A 26,016-nucleotide genomic window follows, 5' to 3' on the forward strand; every position below is an offset into this window, starting at 1 on the left:
GTAATAAGCAGTGTTCCGCAGGGAACAGTACTGGCCCCAATAATGTTTGCTATATATATTAATGATATGGATGAAGGAATTGAAAGCTATATGAGCTTCTTTGCAGATGATGCAAAACTACTGAAAAGAGTGAAAACTGAAGAAGATGGTGAATCACTACAGAGTGATCTAAATAAAGTACAGGAATGGAGTAGGAAGTGGGAGATGGAGTTCAATACAAAAAAGTGTAGTATAATAGAATTTGGAAAAAGCAAAAACAGAATAACAGGAGCATATAAATTGGGAGAAGAAGGAATAAAAGAAGTAGAAAATGAGAAGGACCTGGGAGTCATTGTTATGAATAATATGTCACCTGAGAAACATATAAATAAGATTTTTGGAGAAACTTATAATTTAATAAGAACAATCAAAGTTGCATTTACATACCTGGATGAAGAAATGGTGAAGAAAATCCTAATCACCCTGATAAGACCAAGATTGGAATATGCAGCAACGATATGGTCACCAAGTACAAAAAAAAAAAAATGTATAAAAAAACTTGAAAGAATACAAAGAGCAATTACAAAACTGGCACCAACACTCTCAAAACTATCATATGAAGAGAGACTAGAAAAACTTGAACTACAGACACTAGAGCAAAGAAGAGAGAGAGGAGATTTGATAGCTATTTACAGAATCATGAAAGGCATAGAAATTACTGATAGAGAGAATCTGATAAAATGGGATGACAGAAATACAAGAGGACACGGAAAGAAAATAAAAAAAGACAGCTATAGAAGAGATTTGAAAAAGAACAGCTTTCCTCACAGAGTAATAGACAGTTGGAACAAGTTAGATGAGAAAGTGGTGTGTGCAAAAACAATACATGAATTTAAAAATAGTTTAGATAAAATGAGATATGAAGACGGGACCCCACGAGCCTAGCTCCCCTTCCTGTAAAATACAACTAGGTAAATACACACACACTTTTGTCGGATGGACGGCGAAGATTAGAGTTCTGAAGAAAAAGTGAAATATTCGTGGAACTCAATGCAAAGGAAGTACCTATTGTATTTACAGGGAAGGGGATAACTTGTGGTGTAGGAAAGTGAGGAAAAAGGAGAAGGGGAGGGATTACTGAGGGAAATGGAAGGAAATGAGGAAGGGCAGGACTTGGCCCAAGAGGCTAGACGTCTTGTAAACAAACGAAGGACCGATGATTCTGGTGATGGGATTAACAAAATTGTAAAGATTAGAAATATAGATAAGAGCAGCACAATGGAAGGTGAGGATAATAATTTCCAGGGATTTAATGAGGGTGGGGGGGATATCAACCTCCCCTGATTGATAAGACTAGAGGAGAAACTTAATAAGATGATCGAACATTGGGAAGATAGGTTTGGTAATGTAACCAACATTGCGCAGACAGTTGAAAGATTGGAAGAACTAGAGAAGGCAAACAAAAATTTAACTAATGAAATAGAAGAACTAAAAAGACAGTTAAAAGAAGTAAAAGAGGAGAATGAAGAATTAAAAAGGAACAATAAAGACAATATAGAGGCTATAGCAAAAGAAGCACAGGGTTGGAGAAAAATCCAGAAAAACAGTAAAGTTGCATTTACTGATATAATTAAACAACAAATGAAAGAACAAACTGAAGACTCAGTTATCAAAGTCATGAGACAGAAGGAGAATATAGTAAGAGACTTAGCAGATAAAAAGAAATGTATATTATATTGGGAATGGAAGAGAAACGTAACCTCGATAGAACTTCAAGAATCAGTGAGGAAAAAGAAAAAGTAAGCAGTTTACTAGAATTAGTTCAGGAAGATGAATCTGAAATAATGAAACAAATCGAAGAGATGTTTTGGCTTGGAAAATATAGTACAGATAAGAGCAGACCAATTAAGATTAAATTCAGATCACAAACAACAGCAGAGAATATCTTAGCAAAAACAGGGAAGCTAGCAGCAAGTGAACAATATAAAAAGGTATGGATAAAAAGAGAAATGAATAAAGAGGAAAGAGAGGAAGAAAAAATGAAAAGGAAAGAAGCTAAAGAAAAAAACGAGACTGGAACGGAGTCAGAAAAAGAAGAATTCTACTGGAGAGTAGTGAATAAATTGAGGAAATGGACCATAACAGAGAGAAACAAAAAAGAAACAGAGAATACAATGGAAATAACAGAAAGTTAAGAGTGTCCTACACAAATATAGATGGATTAATAACAGGACTGAATGAACTGAACGCGTATCTGAAGGAAAAAGAACCAGACATAATAGGAATTGTAGAGACAAAATTAAAAGGTCCACTACCACCCAACAGCATAGGACACAATGCATATAATTATTGGATTAGAAACAGAGAGATAAAACAAGGGGGTGGAATTATGTTCCTGACTAAGAAGGATATAAATGTGAAGAGTGTCACATATGGAAAGAATAGAGTAGAGATGATTATGATAAAAGTAGAAGACAGAGATAAGAAGAGCAGAAAGTTTGTAATAAACTACGTGCCCCCAAAAACAACCTCGTGGGAAGAAAGTGAACATAAAAGTATGTTAGAAGACACAAGAATAACATTAAACAAGATAATGGAAGATGGAGGAAGAATAGTTATGATGGGCGACTATAATTGCAAAGAAATCTGCTGGGAAGAGATGACTGTAAAGGGTGGAGAAGACTCATGGGGAAATGTTCTACTTGAGATGATTATTGACCACACAATGACACAATGGATTCAAGAGAACACTAGGTATAGAAATGAAGAAGAACCATCGAGACTAGACCTAATAATCACATCAGAACCTGAAATAGTGGAAAAGATAGAATACTAGGCACCAATAAGTAAAAGTGACCACATATTGATAGAACTAGATCTAAATGAGAAAAAATACATGAAAAGAAATGAACAATATAGAAAAGGAAGATTGATGTATGAAAAAACAAATTTTGATAAAATAAGAGAATTCTTTCAAAAGGAAAACTGGGAAAGAATACACAAAGAAGATACAACAGTAGAAGAGAAATGGAATATTTTGACAAAAATCTATAAAAAAGAAGTGAAAAAGTATGTCCCAAGACAAAAACAAGAAAAATAATATGTAAAGTGCTGGTACAACAAAAGTTGTAGGGAGTTAAAAGACAAAAGAGACAAAGCCTGGACAAAATTGAAGAAAGACAAAAGACCTGAAAAATGGAAAATATATACTTGTTATAGAAATGAATATGTACAAGCGTGCAGAGAGGAAAAGAGAAAATATGAAGAAGATGTCATAGAAAAATGTAAATTTCAACAAAAACTATACAGATTTGTAAACAAACTGAAAATCAAACAAGATTTGGAGAAATTAAGACAAGGAGGAGTTGAATACACAGAGGAAATAGAAATGGCAGAAATTATGAACAAGCATTTTAAATCAGTGTTTACAAGGGAGAATATACAACCGGAAGAGATCAAATGGAAAGACAAAGTTCCCACTATGAAAGAAATAGAAGTAACAAAGAATGAAATAATGAAACACTTGAGTAATCTTGATGTTAGAAAATCACATGGACCTGATGAAATAGCAAACTGGATACTGAAAGAATGCAGGAATGAACTGGCAGACAAAATACATAGCATAATAAATAGTTCCTTGAAAGAAGGAAAAGTTCCAGAAGATTGGAAAAAAGCAAATATAGTACCTATATATAAAGGAGGAAATAAAGAAGACACTACCACCTATAGACCAGTCTCTCTAACAAGTACAATAGCAAAAATTTGTGAAAGAATTATCAAAAGTAAATGGGTAAAATATTTAGAAGAAAAAAAAAACAGCATGCTAAATCCAAGGCAATTTGGATTCAGACAAGGAAGATCATGTGTCACTAATTCAATATGTTTCTATTCAAGGCTAATAGATATAATACAAAAAAGATATGGATGGGCTGATTGTGCATTTCTAGACCTAAAAAAAGCTTTTGACAAAGTACCACATAAGAAGTTGCTTAAGAAATTAGAAACTACAGGAGGAATACAGGGCAAACTGCTTAAATGGATGGAAGACTTTTTGCAAGAAAGAAAAATGAGAGTAGCGATAAGAGACAAACACTCAAAATGGGATGAAGTAATAAGCGGTGTTCCACAAGGAACAGTTCTGGCCCCAATAATGTTTGCTATATATATCAATGATATGGATGAAGAAATTGAAAGTTATATAAGCTTCTTTGTAGATAATGCAAAACTATTAAAAAAAGTGAACACGGAAGAAGATTGTGAATCACTACAGAGTGATCTAAATAAAGTATGGGAATGGAGTAGGAAGTGGGAGATGGAATTCAACACTAAAAAGTGTAGTATAGTGGAATTTGGAAAAGCAAAAACAGAATAACAGGATCATATAAATTGGGAGAAGAAGGAATAAAAAAAAAGTAGAAAACGAGAAGGACCTGGGAGTCATTGTTATGAATAATATGTCACCTGAGAAACATATAGATAAGATTTTTGGAGAAACTTATAATTTAATAAGAACAATTAAAGTGGCATTTACTTACCTGGATGAAGAAATGGTGAAGAAAATTGTAATCACTCTGAAAAGACCAAGATTGGAATATGCAGCAACGATGTGGTCACCAAGTACAAAAAAATGTATAAAAAAAAAAAAAAAATTAAAAGAATACAAAGAGCAATTACAAAATTGGCATCAACACTCTCAAAACTATCATATGAAGAGAGACTAGCAAAATTTGAGCTACAGACACTAGAGCAAAGAAAAGAGAGAGGAGATTTGATAGCTATTTACAGAATCATGAAAGGCATAGAAATTATTGATAGAATCTAATAAAATGGGATGATAGAAATACAAGAGGGCACAGAAAGAAAATCAAGAAAGACAGCTATAGAAGAGATATGAAAAAGAACAGCTTTCCTCACAGAGTAATAGACAGTTGGAACAAGTTAGATGAGAAAGTGGTGTGTGCAAAAACAATACATGAATTTAAAAATAGTTTAGATAAAATGAGATATGAAGACGGGACACCACGAGCATAGCTCCCCTTCCCGTAAAATACAACTAGGTAAATACACACATAGACGGATTCACAGTGAAGATTGGAGTTCCGAAAAAGAAGGGAAATTTTCGTGGATCTCAACATCAAAGAAGTACCTTTTTGTATTTATAGGGAAGGGGAAAGCTCGTGGTGTAGTGGGAAGGTGATGAAAAAGGAGAAGGGGAGGGATTACTGAGGGAAATGGAAGGAAATGAGGAAGGGGAGGACTTGGTCCAGGCAGGCAGATACCATGTCAACAAACGCGGCCCAGAGGATTTTGGACATGAAGAAGGGATTAACAAAAATGTAAAGATTAGAAATATAGTTAAGAGCAGCACAATGGAAGGTGAAGATAATAATTTCTATGGATTTAATGAGGGGGGGGGGAGCCACCCCACCCCCATCCCCTGATTAGCAAGCCTAGAAGAAAAAATTGAGAAAATTGTCAAACATTAGGAGGATAGGTTCGGTCAATTTACGCAGATCACGCAGAGTTGAAAAATTGGAAGAATTAGAGAAAGTAAACCAAAAACTAACTAAAGAAATACAAGTATTAAAAAGACATTTAAAAGAAGTAAAAGATGAGAATGAGGAATAATAAAGAAAATAAAGAGTCCATAGCAAAAGAAGCACAGGGTTGGAAAAAAAAAAAAATCCAAGAGAACAACAAAATTACATTTAATGATATAGTAAAACAGCAGATGAAAGAACAAACTGAAGACACAGTTATTAAAGTGATGAGACAGAAGGAGAATATAGTAAGAGACTTAGCAGATTAAAAGAAATGTATAATTATATTAGGGATGGAACAGAAGTATAATCTAAATAGGACTACAAGAATGAAGGAGGAAAAAGAAAAAGTAAATAAAGTAAATAATATATTAGAATTAGTTCAGGAAGATGAACCTGAAACCTGAAATTGGAAAACAAATTGAAGAAATGTAGAGCCTCGGGAAATATAGTACAGATAAGAGCAGACCAATTAAGGTTAAAATCAGGTCACAAACGACATCGGAGAATATCTTAGCAAAAACAGGGAAACTAGCAAACAGTGAACAATATAAAAAGGTATGGATAAAAAGAGAAATTAACAAAGAGGAAAGAGAGGATGAGAAAACAAAAAGACAAGAAGCTAAGGAAAAAAAGGAGATGAGAACAGAGTCAGAAAAAGAGGAATTCTATCAGAGAGTAGTGAATATGAAACTGAGGAAATGGCAGATAATAGAGAAAAACAAAAGGGAAACAGAAAATACAATGGAAGTAGCTGAAAATTAAAAGTGTCTTACACAAATATAGGTGGCTTAATAACAGGATTGAATGAACTGATTGGCAGTCGTGGGCGTTGCGATAAGTAAAGTAACCGAAAATTTATCGTTTATCGCAAGACCAGAAAAATTTATCGCTTTCAAATTTCCCGCGATAAATCCAGCGATAAAGTAGAAGACGAAAAACCATTACAGCGGGAGGTTGAAGGCTCATTGTTACGCGAAAACAGATATGGTATTTTAAGTGTAAAAAAGAGGTTTTTAAATGCATAAGTAGCAAAAATAGAGTATTTTTGGATTTGTCGCAGGATTTATCGCTTATTGCTTTAAGGTCTCTTGGAAATTTATCGCTTTATCGTTATAGGACTTAGCGGAAAAATTTAGCGCTTTATCGCAAAATTTATCGCTGCCCACCACTGCTGATTGGTTATCTGAAGGAAAAAGAACTGGACATAATGGGAATTTTAGAGACAAAATTGAAAGGTCCACTACCACCCAACAGTGTAGGATATGGTGCATATAATTATTGGATTAGAAACAGAAAGGCAAAACAAGGGAGTGGAGTTATGTTCCTGACTAAGAAGGATATAAACGTGAGGAATGTCACATATGGAAAGAATAGAGTAGAGATGATTATGATGGAAGTGGATGACAAAGATAGGAAGAGCAGAAAGTTTGTAATAAATTATGTGCCTCTTAAAACAGCCTCGTGTGAAGAGAGAGAACATAAAAGTATGTTAGAAGACACAAGCATAACAGTGAATAAGATAATGGAAGATGGAGGAAGAATGGTTATAATGGGTGACTTTAATTGTAACAAAATCTGCCGGGAAGAGATGACTGTAAAGGGTGGAGACGACTCATGGGGAAATGTACTACTTGATATGATTATTGACCATACAATGACGCAATGGATTGTAGAGAACACTAGGTATAGAAATGAAGAAGAACCATTGAGACTGGACCTAATAATCACATCAGAACCTGAAATAGAGGAAAATATTGAATATAAGACACCAATAAGTAAAAGTGACCACATATTGGTTGAAATGGAACTAAATGAAGAAAAACACATAAAAAGAAATGAACAATATAGAAAAGGAAAATTGATGTATGAAAAAACAAATTTTGATAAAATAAAATTCTTTCAAAAAGAAGACTGGGAAAGAATATACAAAGAGGAAACAACAGTAGAAGAGAAATGGAATATTTTGACAACAATTTATAAAGGAGTGGAAAAGTATGTCCCAAGACAAAAGCAAGAAAAAGAATATGTAAAGTGCTGGTACAACAAAAGATGTAGGGAGTTAAAAGACAAAAGAGATAAAGCTTGGACAGAATGGAAAAAAGACAGAAGACCTGAAAAATGGAAAATATATACTAGTTATAGAAATGAATATGTACAAGTGTGCAGAAAATAAAATACGAAAAAGATGTCATAGAAAAATGTAAAGACCAACCAAAACTATTTTACAGATTTGTAAATAACAAAGTGAAAAACAAACAAGATTTAGAGAAACTATGACAGGGAGTTGAATACACAGAGGAAATGGAAATGGCAGAAATTATGAACAAGCATTTTAAATCAGTGTTTACAAGGGAGAACATACAACCTAGTGATATTGAATGGGAAGAGAAAGTCCCCCCTATGAAAGAAATAGAAGTAACAAGGAATGAAATAATGAAACACTTGAGTAATCTTGATGTCAGAAAATTGCATGGACCAGATGAAATAGCAAACTGGATTTTGAGAGAATGCAGGAATGAACTAACAGACAAAATACATAGCCTAATAAACAGTTCATTGAAAGAAGGAAAAGTTCCAAAAGATTGGAGAAGACCAAATATAGTACCTACACATAAAGGGGGGAAACAAAGAAGACCCTACAAACTATAGACCAATCTCTCTAACAAGCACGATAGCAAAAATTTGTGAAAGAATTATCAAAAGTAGATGGGTAAAATATTTAGAAAAAAACAACATACTAAATCCAAGGCAATTTGGATTCAGACAAAGACGATCATACGTCACAAACTTAATATGTTTCTATTCAAGGCTAATAGATATAATGCAAGAAAGAGATGGATGGGCTGATTGTGTATTTCTAGACCTGAAAAAAGCTATTGACAAGGTGCCACATAAGAAGTTGCTTAAGAAATTAGAAACTGAAGGAGGAATACAGGGCAAACTGCTTAAATGGATGGAAGACTTTTTGCAAGAAAGAAAAATGAGAGTGGTGATAAGAGACAAACACTCTAATTGGGATGAAGTAATAAGTGGTGTTCCACAAGGAACAGTTCTGGCCCCAATAATGTTTGTTATATATATATGTTAATGATATGGATGAAGGAATTGAAAGTTATATGAGCTTCTTTGTGGATGATGCAAAACTGTTGAAAAAAGTGAACACTGAAGAAGATTGTGAGTCATTACAGAGTGATCTCAATAAAGTATGGGAATGGAGTAGGAAGTGGGAGATGGAGTTCAATACTAAAGTGTAGTATACTGGAATTTGGAAGAAGCCAAAAAAGAATAGTAGGATCATATAAATTGGGAGAAGAAGGAATAAAAAAAGTAGAAAATGAGAAAGACCTGAGAGTCATTATTATGAATAATATGTCCCCTGAGAATCATATGAACAAGATTTTTGGAGAAACTTATAATTTAATAAGAACAATCAAAGTGCCATTTACATATCTGGATGAAGAAATGGGGAAGAAAATACTAATCACTTTGATAAGATCAAGATTGGAATATGCAGCAACGATGTGGTCACCAAGTACAAAATAATGTATTAAAAAAAACTTGAAAAAATACAAAGAGCAATTACAAAATTGGCATCAACACTCTCAAAACTATCATATGAAGAGAGACTAGCAAGACTTGAGCTACAGACATTAGAGCAAAGGAGAGAGGAGACTTGATAACTATTTATAGAATCATGAAAGGCATAGAAACTATTGATAGAGAGGATCTAATAAAATGGGATGATAGAAATACAAGAGGACACGAAAAGAAAATCAAGAAAGACAGTTATAGAAGAGATCTAAAAAAGAACAGCTTTCCCCACAGAGTAATAGACATTTGAAACAAGTTAGATGAAAAAGTGGTGTGTGCAAAAACAATACATGAATTTAAAAACAGTTTAGATAAAATGAGATATGAAGACAAGACACTATGAGCATAGCTCCCCTTCCCGTAAAATACAACCAGGTAAATACACGTCGGTAGAGGTGAAAACGAAGTTTGATCTCCAGAGAAAACTGCAAATTCCAAGGATCACAATGACAAGGAAGTACCTGTGTTGTATTAATAGGGAAGGGGAAAGCTCATGGTGTAGTGGGAAGGTGAAGAATAAGGAGAAGGGGATGGATTACTGAGGAAAATGGAAGGAAATGAGGAAGGGGATGAATGGGCCCAGGATCTTAGGAGAGGCATAAACAAACAGGGGGCAGAATATGCAGACGAACAAGGAAGCAGAGGTGTCAAGAGCAGAAATATAGATAATAGCAACTCAATGGAAAGAGATGATAACTGCTTTTATGGATTTAAAGAGGGAGGAGGGGACAACCTCCCCCAACTAGTAAATCTAGAGGAGAAACTAAAAAAAAAAAAATGAACGAAGAATTGAAGGTTAGGTTTGACCAATTAACCCTAGTTGCTGAGAAAGTTGATAAACTGGAAGAACTAAGGAAAGAGAATCAAAATCTAAAGAAGTAGAATTAAAAAGACAGTTAAGAGAAGTAAAGGAAGAGAATGAGGATTTAAAGAGGAATAATAAAGAAAATAAAGAGTCCATAACAAAAGAAGTGGTTGGAAAAAGGTTCAGGAGAATAACAAAATTGGATTTAGAGATATAGTGAAACAACAGATAAAGGAACAAACTGAAGGCACAGTTATTAAAGTGATGAGAGAGAAGGAGAATATAGTAAGAGAGTTAGCAGATAAAAAGAAATGTATAATTACATTAGGGACGGAAGAGAAATATAATCTAAATAGGACTACAAGAATAAAGGAGGAAAAGGAAAAAGTGAATAGTATATTAGAAGTAGATTGAGAAGATGAACCAGAAATAGAGAAACAAGTAGAAGAAATGTATAGGTCGGGAAATACAATACTGATAAGACCAGACCAATTAAGGTTAAATTTAGGTCACAAACGACAGCAGAGAATATCTTAGCAAAAACAGGGAAACTAGCAGACAGTGAGCAATTCAAACAGGTATGGATAAAAAGAGAAATGAATAAAGAGGAAAGAGAGGATGAGAAAGCAAAAAGACAGGCTTGAATGAACTGAATGATTACCTGAAGGAAAAAGAACCAGACATAATGGGATTTGTAGAGACAAAATTGAAAGGTCCACTACCACCCAACAGTGTAGGACATGGTGCATATAATTGTTGGATTAGAAACAGAGAAGTAATACAAGGGAGTGGAGTTATGTTCGAAGAATTGAAGGTTAGGTTTGACCAATTAACCCTAGTTGCTGAGAAAGTTGATAAACTGGAAGAACTAAGGAAAGAGAATCAAAATCTAAAGAAGTAGAATTAAAAAGACAGTTAAGAGAAGTAAAGGAAGAGAATGAGGAATTAAAGAGGAATAATAAAGAAAATAAAGAGTCCATAACAAAAGAAGTGGTTGGAAAAAGGTTCAGGAGAATAACAAAATTGAATTTAGAGATATAGTGAAACAACAGATGAAGGAACAAACTGAAGGCACAGTTATTAAAGTGATGAGAGAGAAGGAGAATATAGTAAGAGAGTTAGCAGATAAAAAGAAATGTATAATTACATTAGGGACGGAAGAGAAATATAATCTAAATAGGACTACAAGAATAAAGGAGGAAAAGGAAAAAGTGAATAGTATATTAGAAGTAGATTGAGAAGATGAACCAGAAATAGAGAAACAAGTAGAAGAAATGTATAGGTCGGGAAATACAATACTGATAAGACCAGACCAATTAAGGTTAAATTTAGGTCACAAACGACAGCAGAGAATATCTTAGCAAAAACAGGGAAACTAGCAGACAGTGAGCAATTCAAACAGGTATGGATAAAAAGAGAAATGAATAAAGAGGAAAGAGAGGATGAGAAAGCAAAAAGACAGGCTTGAATGAACTGAATGATTACCTGAAGGAAAAAGAACCAGACATAATGGGATTTGTAGAGACAAAATTGAAAGGTCCACTACCACCCAACAGTGTAGGACATGGTGCATATAATTGTTGGATTAGAAACAGAGAAGTAAAACAAGGGAGTGGAGTTATGTTCCTTACTAAGAAGGATATAAATGTGAGGAAAGTCACATATGGAAAGAATAGAGATGATTATAATGGAAGTGGAGGACAAGGATAGGAAGAGCAGGAAGTTTGTATTAAATTATGTGCCTCCTGAAACGGCTTCATGGGATGAGAGAGAACACAAAAATATGTTAGAAGACACCAGGATATTACTAAGTAAGATAATGGAAGATGGAGGACGAATAATTATAATGGGTGACTTTAATTGTAAAGAAATCTGCTGGGAAGAGATGACAGTGAAGGGTGGAGACGACCTATGGGGAAATGTACTACTTGATATGATTATTGAACATATAATGATGCAATGGATACAAGAGAATACTAGGTATAGAAGTGAGGAAGAACCATTGAGACTGGACCTAATGATAACATTAGAACCCGAAATAATGGACAAGATCAAATATAAAACACCAATAAGTAAAAGTGACCATGTATTGGTTGAATTGGAACTAAATGAGGAAAAATACATGATAAAAACGAACAATATACAAAGTGAAGATTGATGTATGAAATAACAAACTTTGACAAAATGAAAGAATTCTTTCAAAAAGCCGAATGGGAAAGAATACACGAGGAGGATACAACAGTAGGAGAGAAATGGAGTATTTTGACAACAATTTATAAAGGAGTGGAAAAGGTTGTGCCAAGACAAAAGCAAGAAAAAGGATATGTAAAGTTCTGGTACAACAAAAGATATAGGGAGTTAAAAGACAAAAGAGATAAAGCATGGAAAAAAGACAAAAGGCCTGAAAAATGGAAAATATTGTAGTTATAGAAATGAATACGTACAAGTGTGCAGAGAGGAAAAGATAAAATATGAAAAAGATGTCATAGAAAAATGTAAAGATCAACCAAACTATTTTACAGATTTGTAAAGAACAAACTGGAAAGCAAACAAGACTTAGAGAAACTACGACAAGGAGGAGTCGGATACACAGAGGAAATGGAAATGGCAGAAATTATGAATAAGCATTTTAAATTGGTGTTTACAAGGGAGAACATACAACCTAGAGATATCGGATGGGAGGAGAGAGTTCCCCCTATGAAAGAGATAGAAGTATCAAGATATGAAATAATGAAACACTCGAGTACTCTCGATGTCAGAAAATCGCATGGACCAGATGAAATGGCAAACTGGATTTTGAAAGAATGCAGGAATGAACTAACAGACAAAATACATAGCCTAATAAACAGTTTATTGAAAGAGGGAAAAGTTCCAGAAGATTGGAAAAGAGCAAATATAGTACCTATATATAAAGGGGGAAACAATATGTTGCCCCACGATTCCACATCTTTCTCCCATTCCTCCCTCATATATATATACCTTAAAAGATAATCACATGTGTGAATTAGCTGAATCTTGTAAAAAAAAAAGTGTTTATTTCTATTTTTCTTTCTTCAGAAATACGTGGCACAACAGGATGATGATGCACAGAACTCGTTGGGCTCATCCATGGCATACAACATACAACCTAAAGAAAAGGTAAGTAAACATGACCATTTATAATAGTAATTAAATCAACAAAACTCACAATATTCTTTCCTTCCCACCTTTCCTTATTCTTTTCTTTTTTCCTCTTCCTGTTTTCTTTTTCTCTCTTCTCTTTTTTCTCTCTCTCCCTCTTTCTCTTCTCTTACCTCTTTTTATTCATCTGTTTATTCTAGTGGGCAAGGGATTGGAGATGGTTAAAGAAAATGGAGAAAAGTGGGAGGTGAGCCAGCTGTTGTTTGCGGACGACACTGCACTTGTGGCAGGATCGGAGGAGGGATTGAGAAAGTTGGTGGCAGAGTTTGGGAGAGTATGTGATAGAAGAAAGCTAAAGATAAATGTGGGTAAAAGTAAGGTGATGAGATGTACAAGGGGTGAAAGTGGCAGTGGACTGGAAGTGAGCATTAAGGGAGAGCGACTGGAGGAAGTGGATAGTTTTAGATACTTGGGTGCAAATGTGGCAGGGAAAGGTGGAGTGAAAGTGGAGGTAGAATGTAGATTGAGAGAAGCGAGTAAATGCCTTGGTGGATTAAAGAGTGTAATGAGGAATAGACATTTGGGAATGGATGCTAAAAGGAGACTGTATGAAGGAGTGATTGTGCCAACAGCACTGTATGGGGCAGAAACATGGAACATAAGAGAAGAAGAGAGAAGGAGTTTGAATGTGTTTGAGATGAGGTGTCTGAGAAGTATGATGGGGGTTACTAGGCTAGATAGAATGAGAAATGAGGAGGTGAGGAGGAGAACAGGGGTGGAAAAGGAGTTGGGAGATAGGGTTGATGAAAAAATATTAGGATGGTTTGGACACATGGAAAGAATGAGTGAAGAAAGACTAGTAAAAGAGGTGTTGAAGGCAGATGTGGAAGGAGTGAACATGAGGGGACGTCCTAGGATGAGGTGGATGGATGGGGTGAAGGGGGCTTTTGGGAGGAGGGGAATGTCTGTTGAGGAAGGACGGGAGAGGACAGAAGACGGGTAAATGGAGAATGGTAGTATATGGATGATGTTGTGATTGCATGAGGTGGAATGGGTGGGGGGATGGGGGGTGAGGTAGTATGTGTGAGCAAAATTTGACGCAGCCCGAAGGGATTTCTCCCCATCCTCTCATTTTATGCTATGGGGGGACGGAGAGGAGGGGTTGCCAATTTAATGAAGCGGCCTTGCTGTGGATGTGCTGTGTCTTGCGACACTGCTTCTGACCCAGGGCAGTGGACAAGGTGCAGGGATGACCCGTCGTTCAGGAGGTGCTAAGATAAGAGGGAGGGTGGAGGGGTGTGGAGTGTATTCAGGGATGGAATGGGTGGGAATGATTTTATGCCTTTTTCTTTTTGGTTAACCCCCTTGTAAGGGGGAAAAAGCCTTGGTATATGTATGTATGTATTTATTTTAGTAAAAGAAGTATGGAAGGCAGATGTGGAGGGAGAGAACATGAGGGGGCGTCCTAGGATGAGATGGATGGATGGGGTGAAGGGGGCTTTGGGGAAGAGGGGAATGTCTGTTGAGGAAGGATGGGAGAGGACAGAAGACAGGGGTGAGTGGAGAATGGTTGTATATGGATGATGTTGTGATGCATGAGGTGGAATGGGTGGGTGGATGGGGGGTGAGGTAGTATGTGTGAGAAAAATTTGATGCAGCCCAAAGGGATTTCTCCCCATCTTCTCTTTTTCTGCATGGGGGGACGGAGAGTGGGGGTTGCCAATTTAATGAAGCGGCCTTGCTGTGGATGTGCTGTCTCTTGTATCACTGCTTCTGACCAAGGGCAGTGGACAAGGTGCAGGGATGACTCGTCATCCAGGAGGTGCCAAGATAAGAGGGACAGTGAAGGGTGGAGGGCAGTGAAGTGTTATTAGGAATGGAATGGGTGGGAATGGTTTTTATGCCTTTTTCATTTTGGCTACCTCCCTTATAAGGGGGAAAAAGCCTTGGTATATATATGTATGTATGTATGTATTTATTCTCTCCTTTTCCATCTTTTTCACTTCTCTTTCTCTTAAACTCTTTCTTGCATGTGCACACAATGCATACAGTGTACTTGTGCAATGCAGGCATGCACATAATACACACTTTTAATTTGGTATGGGGAGAAACTGAACAATGCACTTGGAAGATATCAAGAAAAAATTTCTGGACAAGCACATTGGTCTGTTAATAACATGTAGGAGGAAACATCTAATAGTAAAATAAAATAGCTAAAGTCTTCCATTGGAAAAGAATAAAAAAATTCCAGACCTTATTTTGGATACTCCAGTAATCTTCAGCCACATGTCAGATCTAACAGTGAAAATGAAGAAAGAAAGAAATGTAACAAAATCAGTCACAAATGTGGGCTATGGACAGCAGAAAGAAACTAATCAGTCTACAAACAGTTCTAAAGAATCACCTTCAACTATGCTTCCACACAGGATACAGAACTCCTCATCTTACACTGCCCTACCTCTGCCACACCCAGAAAACAATACAATATATCTTCCTTGAGTGATTTATGGGCCAATCTAGTAGCTGTTACTAGTTTTCTGGGAACTGTGGGTCTCCTGCAAGAGAGACCAAGAGCAATGAATTGATTGATTGATTTTACTATTTTTTATGTAATGTGGTACCGTTTCCATACCGAGACCATGACACATTCTTTTTAATCTACATTTCCAGTATGTATTTCCCTAATTTCGGGTAACTTCAACACTTCTTTTCCCACATTTGCATGTTCTATTATCTTGTTCTATGACTTTTCTTAGTTTAACTTTTTTCTCCTGAGTTTTTTTCCATTTCCTTTCTCCCCCCATGAACTCAGTGGTTTTCATTTGACTTAGCCTAAATATTATTATGTATTTACCTAGTTGTATTTTACGGGGAGGGGGGGTCGCCGATTAAATGAAGCGGCCTTGCTGTGGATGTGCTGTGTCTTGCAACACTGCTTCTGACCCAGGGCGGTGGGCAGGGGGCAGGGTGCAGGGATGACCCGTCATCCAGGAGGTGCTCAGATGAGAGGGAGGGTGGGAGGGGTGTGGAGTGTATTTAGGGATGAAATGGGTGGGAGTGTTTTTATGCCTTTCCCTTTTTGGCTACCTCCCTTGGAAGGGGGAAAAAGCCTTGGTATATGTATGTATGTATGTATTTTACGGGAAGGGGAGCTATGCTCGTGGTGTCCCGTCTTCATATCTCATTTTATCTAGACTGTTTTTAAATTCATGTATTGTTTTTGCACACACCACTTTCTCATCTAACTTGTTCCAAATGTCTATTACTCTGTGGGGAAAGCTGTTCTTTTTCAGATATCTTCTGTAACTGTCTTTCTTGATTTTCTTTTCGTGTCCTCTTGTATTTCTACTATCCCATTTTATTAGATCCTCTCTATCAATAGTTTCTATGACTTTCATACATACATACATATACCAAGGCTTTTTCCCCCTTTCAAGGGAGGCAGCCGAAAAGAAAAAGGCATAAAATCATTCCCACCGATTCCATCCCTAAATACACTCCACTCCCCTCCACCCTCCCTCTTATCTTAGCACCTCCTGGATGATGGGTATCCCTGCACCTTGTCTACTGCCCTGGGATAGAGGCCTTTCATGATTCTATAAATAGTTATCAAGTCTCCTCTCTCTCTTCTTTGCTCAATGTCTGTAACTCAAGTTTTGCTAGTCTTTCTCCATATGATAGTTCTGAGAGTGTTGGTGCCAATTTTGTAATTGCTCTTTGTATTCTTTCAAGTTTTGTTATACATTTTTTTGTACTTGGTGACCACGTCGTCGCTGCATATTCCAATCTTGGTCTCATCAAAGTGACTAGTATTTTCTTCACCATTTCTTCATCCACGTATGTAAATGGCACTTCGATTGTTCTTATTAAATTATAAGTTTCTCCAAAAATCTTGTTTATATGTTTCTCATGGGACATATTATTTATAATAAGGACTCCCAGGTGCTTCTCATTTTCTACATTTTTATTTCTTGTTCTCCCAATTTATATGACCCCACTATTTTTTTTTTTGCTTCTTCCAAATTCCATTATACTACACTTCTTAATATTGAATTCCATCTCCCACTTCCTACTCCATTCCCATACTTTACTGAGATCACTCTGTAGCGACTCACAATCTTCTTCAGTGTTCACTTTTTTCAACAATTTTGCATCATCCACAAAGAAACTCATATAACTTTCAATTCCTTTATCCATATCATTAATATATATAGCAAACATTATTGGAGCCAGAACTGTTCCTTGTGGAACACCACTTATCACTTCATCCCAATTAGAGTGTTTGTCTCTTATCACTACTTTCATTTTTCTTTCATCCACTTCAGTAGTTTGTCCTGTATTCCTCCTGCAGTTTCTAATTTCTTTAGGAACTTCTTATGTGGCACTTTATCAAAAGCTTTTTTTCAGGTCTAGAAATGCACAATCAGCCCATCCATCTCTTTCTTGTATTACATCTATTAGCCTTGAATAGAAACACGTTAAGTTTGTGACACATGATCGTCCTTGTCTGAATCCAAATTGCCTTGGATTTAGTATGTTGTTTTTTTCCAAATGCCTTACCCATCTACTTTTGATAATTCTTTCACAAATTTTTGCTATTGTACTTGTTAGAGAGACTGGTCTATAGTTAGTAGGGTCTTCCTTGTTTCCCCCTTTATATATTGGTACTATATTTGCACTTTTCCAATCTTCTGGAACTGTTCCCTCTTTCAATGAACTGTTTATTAGGCTATGTATTTTGTCTGTTAGTTCATTACTGCATTCTCTCAAAATTCAGTTTGCTTTTTCATCTGGTCCATGCAATTTTCTAACATCAAGATTACTCGAGTGTTTCATTATTTCATTCCTTGATACTCCTATATCTTTCATAGGGGGGAGTTTCTCCTCCCACTCGATATCACTAGGTTGTATGTTCTTCCTTGTAAACACGATTTAAAATGCTTGTTCATACTTTCTGCCATTTCTATTTCCTCTGTGTATTCAACTCCTCCTTGTTGTAGTTTCTCTAATTCTTGTTTGTTTTTCAGTCTGTTGTTTACAAATCTGTGAAATAGTTTTGGTTGATATATACATTTTTCTATGACATCTTTTTCGTATTTTCTCTTTTCTTCTCTGCACATTTGCACATATTCATTTCTATAACTAGTATACATTTTCCATTTTTCAGGCCTTTTGTCTTTTTTACATTTATCCATGCTTTATCTCTTTTGTCTTTTAACTCCCTACATCTTTTGTTGTACCAGGTCTTTACATATTCTTTATAAATGTTTTGTCAAAATATTTCATTTCTACTGTTGTTTCCTCCTTGTGTATTCTTTCCCAGTCTGCTTTTTGAAAAAATTCTCTCATTTGATCAAAATTTGTTTTTTCATACATCAATCTTCCCTTTCTATATTGTTCAGTTTTTTTCATGTATTTTTCCTCATTTAGTTCCAATTCAACCAATATGGGGTCACTTTTACTTATTGGTGTCTTATATTCAATCTTGTCTACTATTTCAGGTTCTGATGTGATTATTAGGTCCAGTCTCAATGGTTCTTCCTCATTTCTATACCTAGTATTCTCTTGAATCCATTGTGTCATTGTATGTTCTATAATCATATCAAGTAGTACATTTCCCCATAGGTCATCTCCATCCTTCACTGTCATCTCTTCCAAGTAGATTTCTTTACAATTAAAGTCACCCATTATAACTATTCTTCCTCCATCTTCCATTATCTTATTTAGTGTTATCCTTGTGTCTTCTAACATACTTTTGTGTTCGCTCTCTTCCCACGAGGCCATTTTAGGAGGCACATAATTTATTACAAACTTCCTTCTCTTCCCATCTCTGTCCTCGACTTCCATCATAATCATCTCTACTCTATCCTTTCCATATGTGACTTTCCTCACATTTATATCCTTCTTAGTCAGGAACATAACTCCACCCCCTTGTTTTATCTCTGAGTTTCTAATCCAATTATATGCACCATGACCTACACTGTTGGGTGGTAATGGACCTTTCAATTTTGTCTCTAAAATTCCCATTATGTCCGGTTCTTTTTCCTTCAGGTAATCATTCAGTTCATTCAAGCCGGTTATTAATTCATCTATATTTGTGTAAGACACTTTTAATTTTCTGCTACTTCCATTGTGTTTTCCGTTTCCCTTCTGTTTTCCTCTGCTATGAACCATTTCCTCACTTTCATATTCACTACTCTTCAATAGAATTTCTCTTTTTCTGACACTGTTCTTTTCTTGTTTTTTTTTTTCCCTTAGTTTCTAGGCCTTTTGTTTTCTCATCCTCTCTTTCCTCTTTATTCATTTCTCTTTTTATCCATACCTATTTAAATTGCTCACTGTCTGCTAGTTTCCCTGTTTTTGCTAAGATATTCTCTGCTGTCGTTTGTGACCTGAATTTGGTCTGGTCTTATCTGTAGTGTACTTCCTGAGCCTATACATTTCTTCTGTTTATTTCCCTGTTTCTGGTTCATCTTCTTGAACTACTTCTAATATATTATTTACTTTTTCCTTTTCCTCCTTTATTCTTGTAGTCCTATTTTGATTATATTTCTCTTCCATCTCTAATATAATCATACATTTCTTTTTATCTGCTAAGTCTCTTACTATATTCTCCTTCTCCCTCATCACTTTAATAACTGTGTCCATAGTTTGCTCTTTAATCTGGTGTTCCATTACACTTCTAAATTCAGTTTTATTGTTCTCTTGTACTTTTTTCGAACCACCTACCTGTTTTGCTATGGACTCTTTATTGTCTTTATTATTCCTCTTTAATTCCTCATTCTCTTCCTTTACTTCTCTTAGCTGTTTTTTTAAATCTTCTATTTCTTTAGTTTGATTTTGATTCTCTTTCGTTATTTCTTCCAGTTTATCAACTTTCTTGGCAACTAGAGTTAATTGGTCAAACCTAACTTCCCATTCTTCATTCATTTTTTTTTAGTTTCTCCTCTAGATTTACTAGTCGGGGGATGTTGTCACCTCATTAAATTCATAAAAGCAGTTATCTTCTTTTTCCATTGAGCTGCTATTATCTATATTTCTGCTCTTGACACCTCTGCTTCCTTGTTGTTTGTCTGTGTATTCTGCCCCCTGTTTGTTTACACTTCTCCTAAGATCCTGGGCCCATTCGTCCCCTTCCTCATTTCCTTCCATTTTCCTTAGTAATCCCTCCCCTTCTCCTTTTTCTTCACCTTCCCACTACACCACGAGCTTTCCCCTTCCCTGTTAGTACAACACAGGTACTTCCTTGTCATTGTGGTCCTCGTAATTTTGAAGATTTCACCAGAGTCCAGACTTTGCTGCCACCCCGACCGATGTGTGTGTGTGCTTGCACCAATGTGTAATATGCTTTTGCTGGCATGTGTAGCCTACACATATAATAATTTTATTCATTTATATTCACTTTATAACACATTAACTGCTATAGATCACTTCATAGATTTTGTGGCATTTAAATCTAGGCAATTTGATGTAGCTGTAGGACAGACTCTACCATGAATAAAGTTTTAAGTGACCATCAGCTGGTAGCTTTTTGAAATAAAATCCATAACGTATGTTATTGGTCCTTTAACAGAGTGATACACTTATCAGATTATGTTGTTGCAAACACTAGATAGTTTTGTTCAGACCTGGGGCACTCTCAGATGGAAAACAAAATAGTTTAGTGCTTGGTACATAAAAATCTGAAAGAACATGACAGTGAAGGGAAGAAAGGAGTTGGAAAACATATTTTACTAAACTGGAATTACAGAATTTTGTTTATCATGGTATACATTTTTTAAATATACTGTGTACTTAGGTCGTATTTTAACTTTACAAGAAAAAGCACCTGGGGAAGATGTTATATCAATAGATTGTTTGAAAGATGCAGAGAAATAAGTTCATATTAGGTTGGCTCAGTTGTACACCCAGTGCTTACATCAAGAAAGCATTCCTGAATCATGGTGCAATGCTATAGTTATTTTGTTTCATAAAAAAGAGACTAGAAGGACCTTAGTAACCATGGATCAATTAGCTTGCAATTAAATGTATATAGAATATTCTCCAAGATCCTTACAAGTAGACTAACTCAGGTTTTAGATAGAAACCAACTGAGAGAACAGGCAGGCTTTAAGAGTGGATATTTGACTCTAGACTATTTGCAGGCGATGAAACGACTAATCAAGAAAATGACAGAATACAGTATACCTCTGTGTTTAGCTTTTGTACAAAAAAACAGATCGTAAGAGGTACTGCTATAATTCAACTACATAAAGATACAGAAAAGCTCAAGATCGAGAAAGGAGTATGGCAAGGCAATATCATTTCACCCAAATTATTTACTGCTTGTTTAGAAGAGATTTTCAAAGGTTGAGTTGGGAAGAGAAAGGTTTGAAGATTAATGGCAAATATTTGAACCACCTAAGATTTGCGGATGACATTCTTATTTCTGAAAGAGCAGACTTGCAAGATATGCTGAGTGATCTGAACAAAGAAAGTCTCAAAGTAGGTTTAAAAATGAATAAGAGTAAAACCAAAGTAATGTTCAACACGAAAGTTCAGATATTATAATCGATGGTGAGAGTCAGATGGTGAAAGTTATGAAAGATCATGATAATGAAATAAAAAGACGTATTACAATTGATTGGAAAGTGTTTGGTAAATATAATAAAATCCTGAGAGGTTGTCTACCTTTATGTTTGAAATGTAAAGTTTGCAATCAATGCATTCTGCCAGCAATAATCTATGGGTGCAAGACTTGGAAATTGACGAAGGTGGTGGAAACAAAAGTTAAGGACTGCACAGAGGAGAATGGAGAGATCAATGATGGAAATAACACTGAGAGACTAAAAGAAAGTTGGGTGAGAGAGCAGACTAGAATGTAAGATATTGTAGAGGTGGTAAAAGAGAGGGAATGGAATTGAGCAGGTAAGATAGTGCGATTGACTGATGAGCGATGGAGCAAGTGTGTTACTGAGTGGATGCCGTGAGATGGGACCATGGAAAAGGGAGATTAGATAGAAGATGGAGAAATGAGATTGAGAAGTTTGTAGTAGTGATGTGGCAGAGGTTGGCACAGTCGTGTGAATCATGGAATGCTATGAAGGAGGCCTTTGTTCAGCAGTGGACTCAGAATGGCTGATTTGATTGATTAATTGATCAATTAACCCTTTTAGGATTTTTGTTTTTACAGAATAGAAACTATATTTTGTTTAGAGGTACTCCTTGTTTAATGACGGGTTCTGCTCCTGCAACCCCGCCTGTAAGTGAATTCGTCATTGAGTTATTTTCTTTATTAACATACGAAATTCTTAAAATTACAAAAAAGGAAGGTACAATAAAGGAATCTCAACTTACAAATCATTGTTTTAACATACAAAATTCTTAAATTTACAGATACATTCTTTGACATTTTTTCCCATAATAGTCCCATTTTGTCTACATCTAAAATATCAATAAATTCTTCTGCTGCTTCCATATCTGTACTTGCTACTTAACCACAAATACTACAGTTATGTAAATTAAATCACCAATGAAAGCAATAGAACCAACTGTGGTTTGCCATAAAATTTCCATGCATGCCTCTCCCTCATGTGATTTGAGTGTGTTGAGGATGCTGAGTGTCTTACTTTGAATTATATTAAAGCTATTAGGTATTTTGTTTATTTGGTTGTCAAACCAATTGGTCAACAATTATTCCATCTCATATATCAGTCCTTTTTGCTGCCTTGTTATCAAAGCATTGTATCCTATTGTAGTCTTGGCCATCTCCTTCACTCGTTCTTTGTCCTTTAGGATGGTAGATATTGTATAATGCACTAAGCCCATACTACTAGCGATTGTTTGAACTTTCTTTCCTTCTTCATGTTGCTTGATGACCTTAACCACTTCCATACGGTGACACCTATGTAGGCGGCATGAGGAGCAAGTGGGTACTCGATGATGCCGACGTCACCATCTTGACTATATTTATTGTAGTCGTACCTACATAATTTCGATTCTCTCTAAACTGGCTTCATCAATTTTCTATGGTTATCAAAATACACGGGTGAAAGAGAACGAACGATTGAGCACTGACTTTATTTTTTATAATGTGATTATTATGACGCAACATCGCACGTCGGGCAGCTAATGCTGCCAGACGTGCAATGTGCCCCGGAGTGAAGAGGTTAAGCTTCATGTCGATATCAAGAGCTTTCCTTTGCTTCTTGACAGAAGATCCTCGAGAAGTAGCACTCTTTCTTTTTTCCGACATCTTGAGGGGATATACATGTATTGAAAGCAAAAAATACTACACAACCTATCGCAATTGGGTGGTGCACACGAAAGACCGTGTGAGGTAGCAACAGTGATAAGATGGAGGCTGCACTGCCAGGTGCCTCAGGCGAACCTATTGTACAGAACTGCATACAATTACACTCACAACTATGCTACTGCTGCACTCCTCGCACTTTGTAACTTAGATTTTTGTTAAATAAATATCAGACTGGTTGTAAAGCTGTCATAACTCCAAGTTGTCATAAAACAAGTACATCGTTAAGTGAGGAGTACCTGTATATAGTGTGTAACATGATTGTTGAAATACATTGATGAAAAATGGGATTTGGAGTTAATTATTTGCTCAGCAGAATTACAATAAAAATATCTATGTTAGAGTAAATGGGATTCAGAGAAATTTTACAATGTTAACAGCTTAAGGGGGGCCACCCCCGAAAACTCCTTGGGCTCATATCTCGCTTCTGGTTCATCCAATTGCTTTGAAATTTCAATATGTTGTTTGTTGGTGTAAAGAAATGCTATTCTGTAAATTTCATGAAATTTTGATGAATGGTAGCGGCTACAAAAAAAAACGTGTTTTTTTTTTGTTTCACAAGATTCATTTTTCACTTAATTGCTTTGAAAAAATTATCATAGAAACTTTGTTCATATATCTACATTTTGTTGGATTTGTTTTTCAATTTTTTGTCTTGTCTTTGAAGGATTTTTTTTCGATTTTTTTTTAGGTCTCCTGAATCCCGTTTTCTTTGGACAAATTGAAAAATCTAATTCCAACAAAAAATTATATTTTTGTTGAAGTATAAATTGATACCTAACATAGTTGATCAGAGTTTTTACCGATTTTGTGAAAATATTTGAAGTTCAGAAAACAACATTTCGAGATATCGGCTTCTAAATTTTTTTTTCGTTTTTTTCCTTTTCCTGCCATGTGTATTCATCTGATTGGCATGAAATTTTCACATATGATTGTGTATATATTGTTGACTTAGTGGAGAATGAAGAGAAATGGGGGGTGACTGCTGTTGTGGCGTGGTTGGGAGTGGTGGGGAAGGAGGAGGAGGTGATAAGCCGGACAGCGATAACACGCTCTCCCCTTCATCTCTGCTAATTTCTTCGCTAATTTCTCCTTGATCTGAAGAGTCTTGATGCCCTTTACTCTTCTTGAAGTTGGATATCCTCGATAATGTAAGCTTACGTTTGTAAGTCATCTTGCAAGACGAATATAAAAGAAATATTACAGGAACGCAGCGTTGAGTTGTCTGTAATGTCTCCGTATGTATTGGACGTGAGTAGCTAGGAATACCACACGCATGCGGGGAAGAGATGCCATTTGTCGAAATTTATATAAAGAAAAAATTATTTTAATGATAGTTCTACATAGAATGATACCTCATTTTCTAGCGCACGCGTCAGGCTATGACGCAACACCCCGGGTCATTTAAAAATGGCATCTGAGGGAGAAAAAAAAAAAAAATCAGAAAAAAACTTCAAGTGATAGTTTTGGGTAGGACTGACATCTTGAGCCGATAAAAGTGAAAAGTGAAAATTTTGAAATATTCGTGAAAAATTCACCGGGGTGGCCCCCCTTAACTAAATTACATTTTTCCTTATTTGTTCCAAGGTTAAAGAAGATTACTTTTCCTTATATGGAGCCAATGGAATTGACATCAAGTATCTCCTAACCAGAACTGAATACAACTCATCTAGATATATCATAAGGTTAGTTTCTTGTGCATTGAAAACTAATGTTCATATTATAATTTATATACTATTGCATTAACTATAGCATTGAGTCCACACAATACAAACATAAAGTAGCATGCATAACATGCATAAAAAGACCATTTGAATTACGCTATGGGAAGTGAGAAAATTACAAAGATGAATAAAGTGAAGGATCTAAGTGTATGGATATGGGACCTGCCACATAGCAAACATATCAGTAAGGTCATGAGAAAGATGTACAGTCCACTGAGAAACATAAAGGTGGACTTTCATGATATGGACAAAGAGTATTAGTATTTTGTTGGAAATAGCCAGCAATTCTATCCTTGGAGACAGTATCACACAAGTTGAGTCATAGAGGTGGTAAAGAAGAGATTTAAGGAGGGTAGCAGAACAGAGGGATAGCACTACTTAAAAGTGATCAGCATTCATTTTTGAGTGGAGCGTATGCCAGAAGATGCTTAGTTTTGACTGTAAATGTTACTTTTACCATATTCACCCTGAAATCATGTTATATCACTGTTAAAAGAGGTCTTGTTAATTTTTTATTGTCCTTATTATCTACTTTGAACGTAATTATTTTTTATACTGTGTTGTAATTGCCTTTAAGCTCTCAATAAACATACATACATATACCAAAGGTTTTTTTCCCCCCTTACATGGGAGGTAGCCAAAAGGCAAAGGCATAGAAACCATCCCCACCCATTCCATCCCCTACATACTCCACTCTCCTCTACCCTATTCCCTTCCACTTATCTTGGCACCTCCTGGATGATGGGTCATCCCTGCATCTTGTCCACTGCCCTGGGTCAGAAGCAGTGTTGCAAGACATAGCACATCCACAGAAAGGCCGCTTCATTAATTTGGCGACACCCCCTCTGTCCCCTCATGCAGAAAGGAGAAGACGAGGAGAAAGGCTTCATCAGCCTTCAGGCTACATCAATTTATTTATGAGATATACAAGGGGTGAAAGTGGCAGCAGACTGGAAGTGAGCA

The 26,016-nt window shown here is 35.9% G+C and overlaps 2 protein-coding genes across 4 annotated transcripts in view; one reads left to right on the plus strand and one right to left on the minus strand.

Annotated features, from left to right (window-relative positions):
- Positions 1-26,016, minus strand: part of LOC143020359 (uncharacterized) — a 203,972-nt gene that overhangs the window by 166,681 nt on the left and 11,275 nt on the right. The gene's annotated exons all lie outside the window — the stretch shown is intronic.
- sl (small wing phospholipase C gamma 1) overlaps positions 1-26,016 on the plus strand; it is a 182,958-nt gene that overhangs the window by 118,565 nt on the left and 38,377 nt on the right. For both annotated transcript variants that reach the window (XR_012965896.1, XM_076176720.1), the window contains exons 16-17: positions 12,976-13,056; positions 24,917-25,014. Coding sequence is in view for 1 of the 2 variants with exons in the window: in XM_076176720.1 (XP_076032835.1) it covers positions 12,976-13,056; positions 24,917-25,014 (179 nt within the window). In the remaining variant the exon portion in view is untranslated. The remainder of the gene's footprint in view (positions 1-12,975; positions 13,057-24,916; positions 25,015-26,016) is intronic.

This window comes from Oratosquilla oratoria, chromosome 39 (genome assembly GCF_046742065.1).
Source record: "Oratosquilla oratoria isolate Oo_2021 chromosome 39, ASM4674206v1, whole genome shotgun sequence".
NCBI lineage: Eukaryota > Metazoa > Arthropoda > Malacostraca > Stomatopoda > Squillidae > Oratosquilla > Oratosquilla oratoria.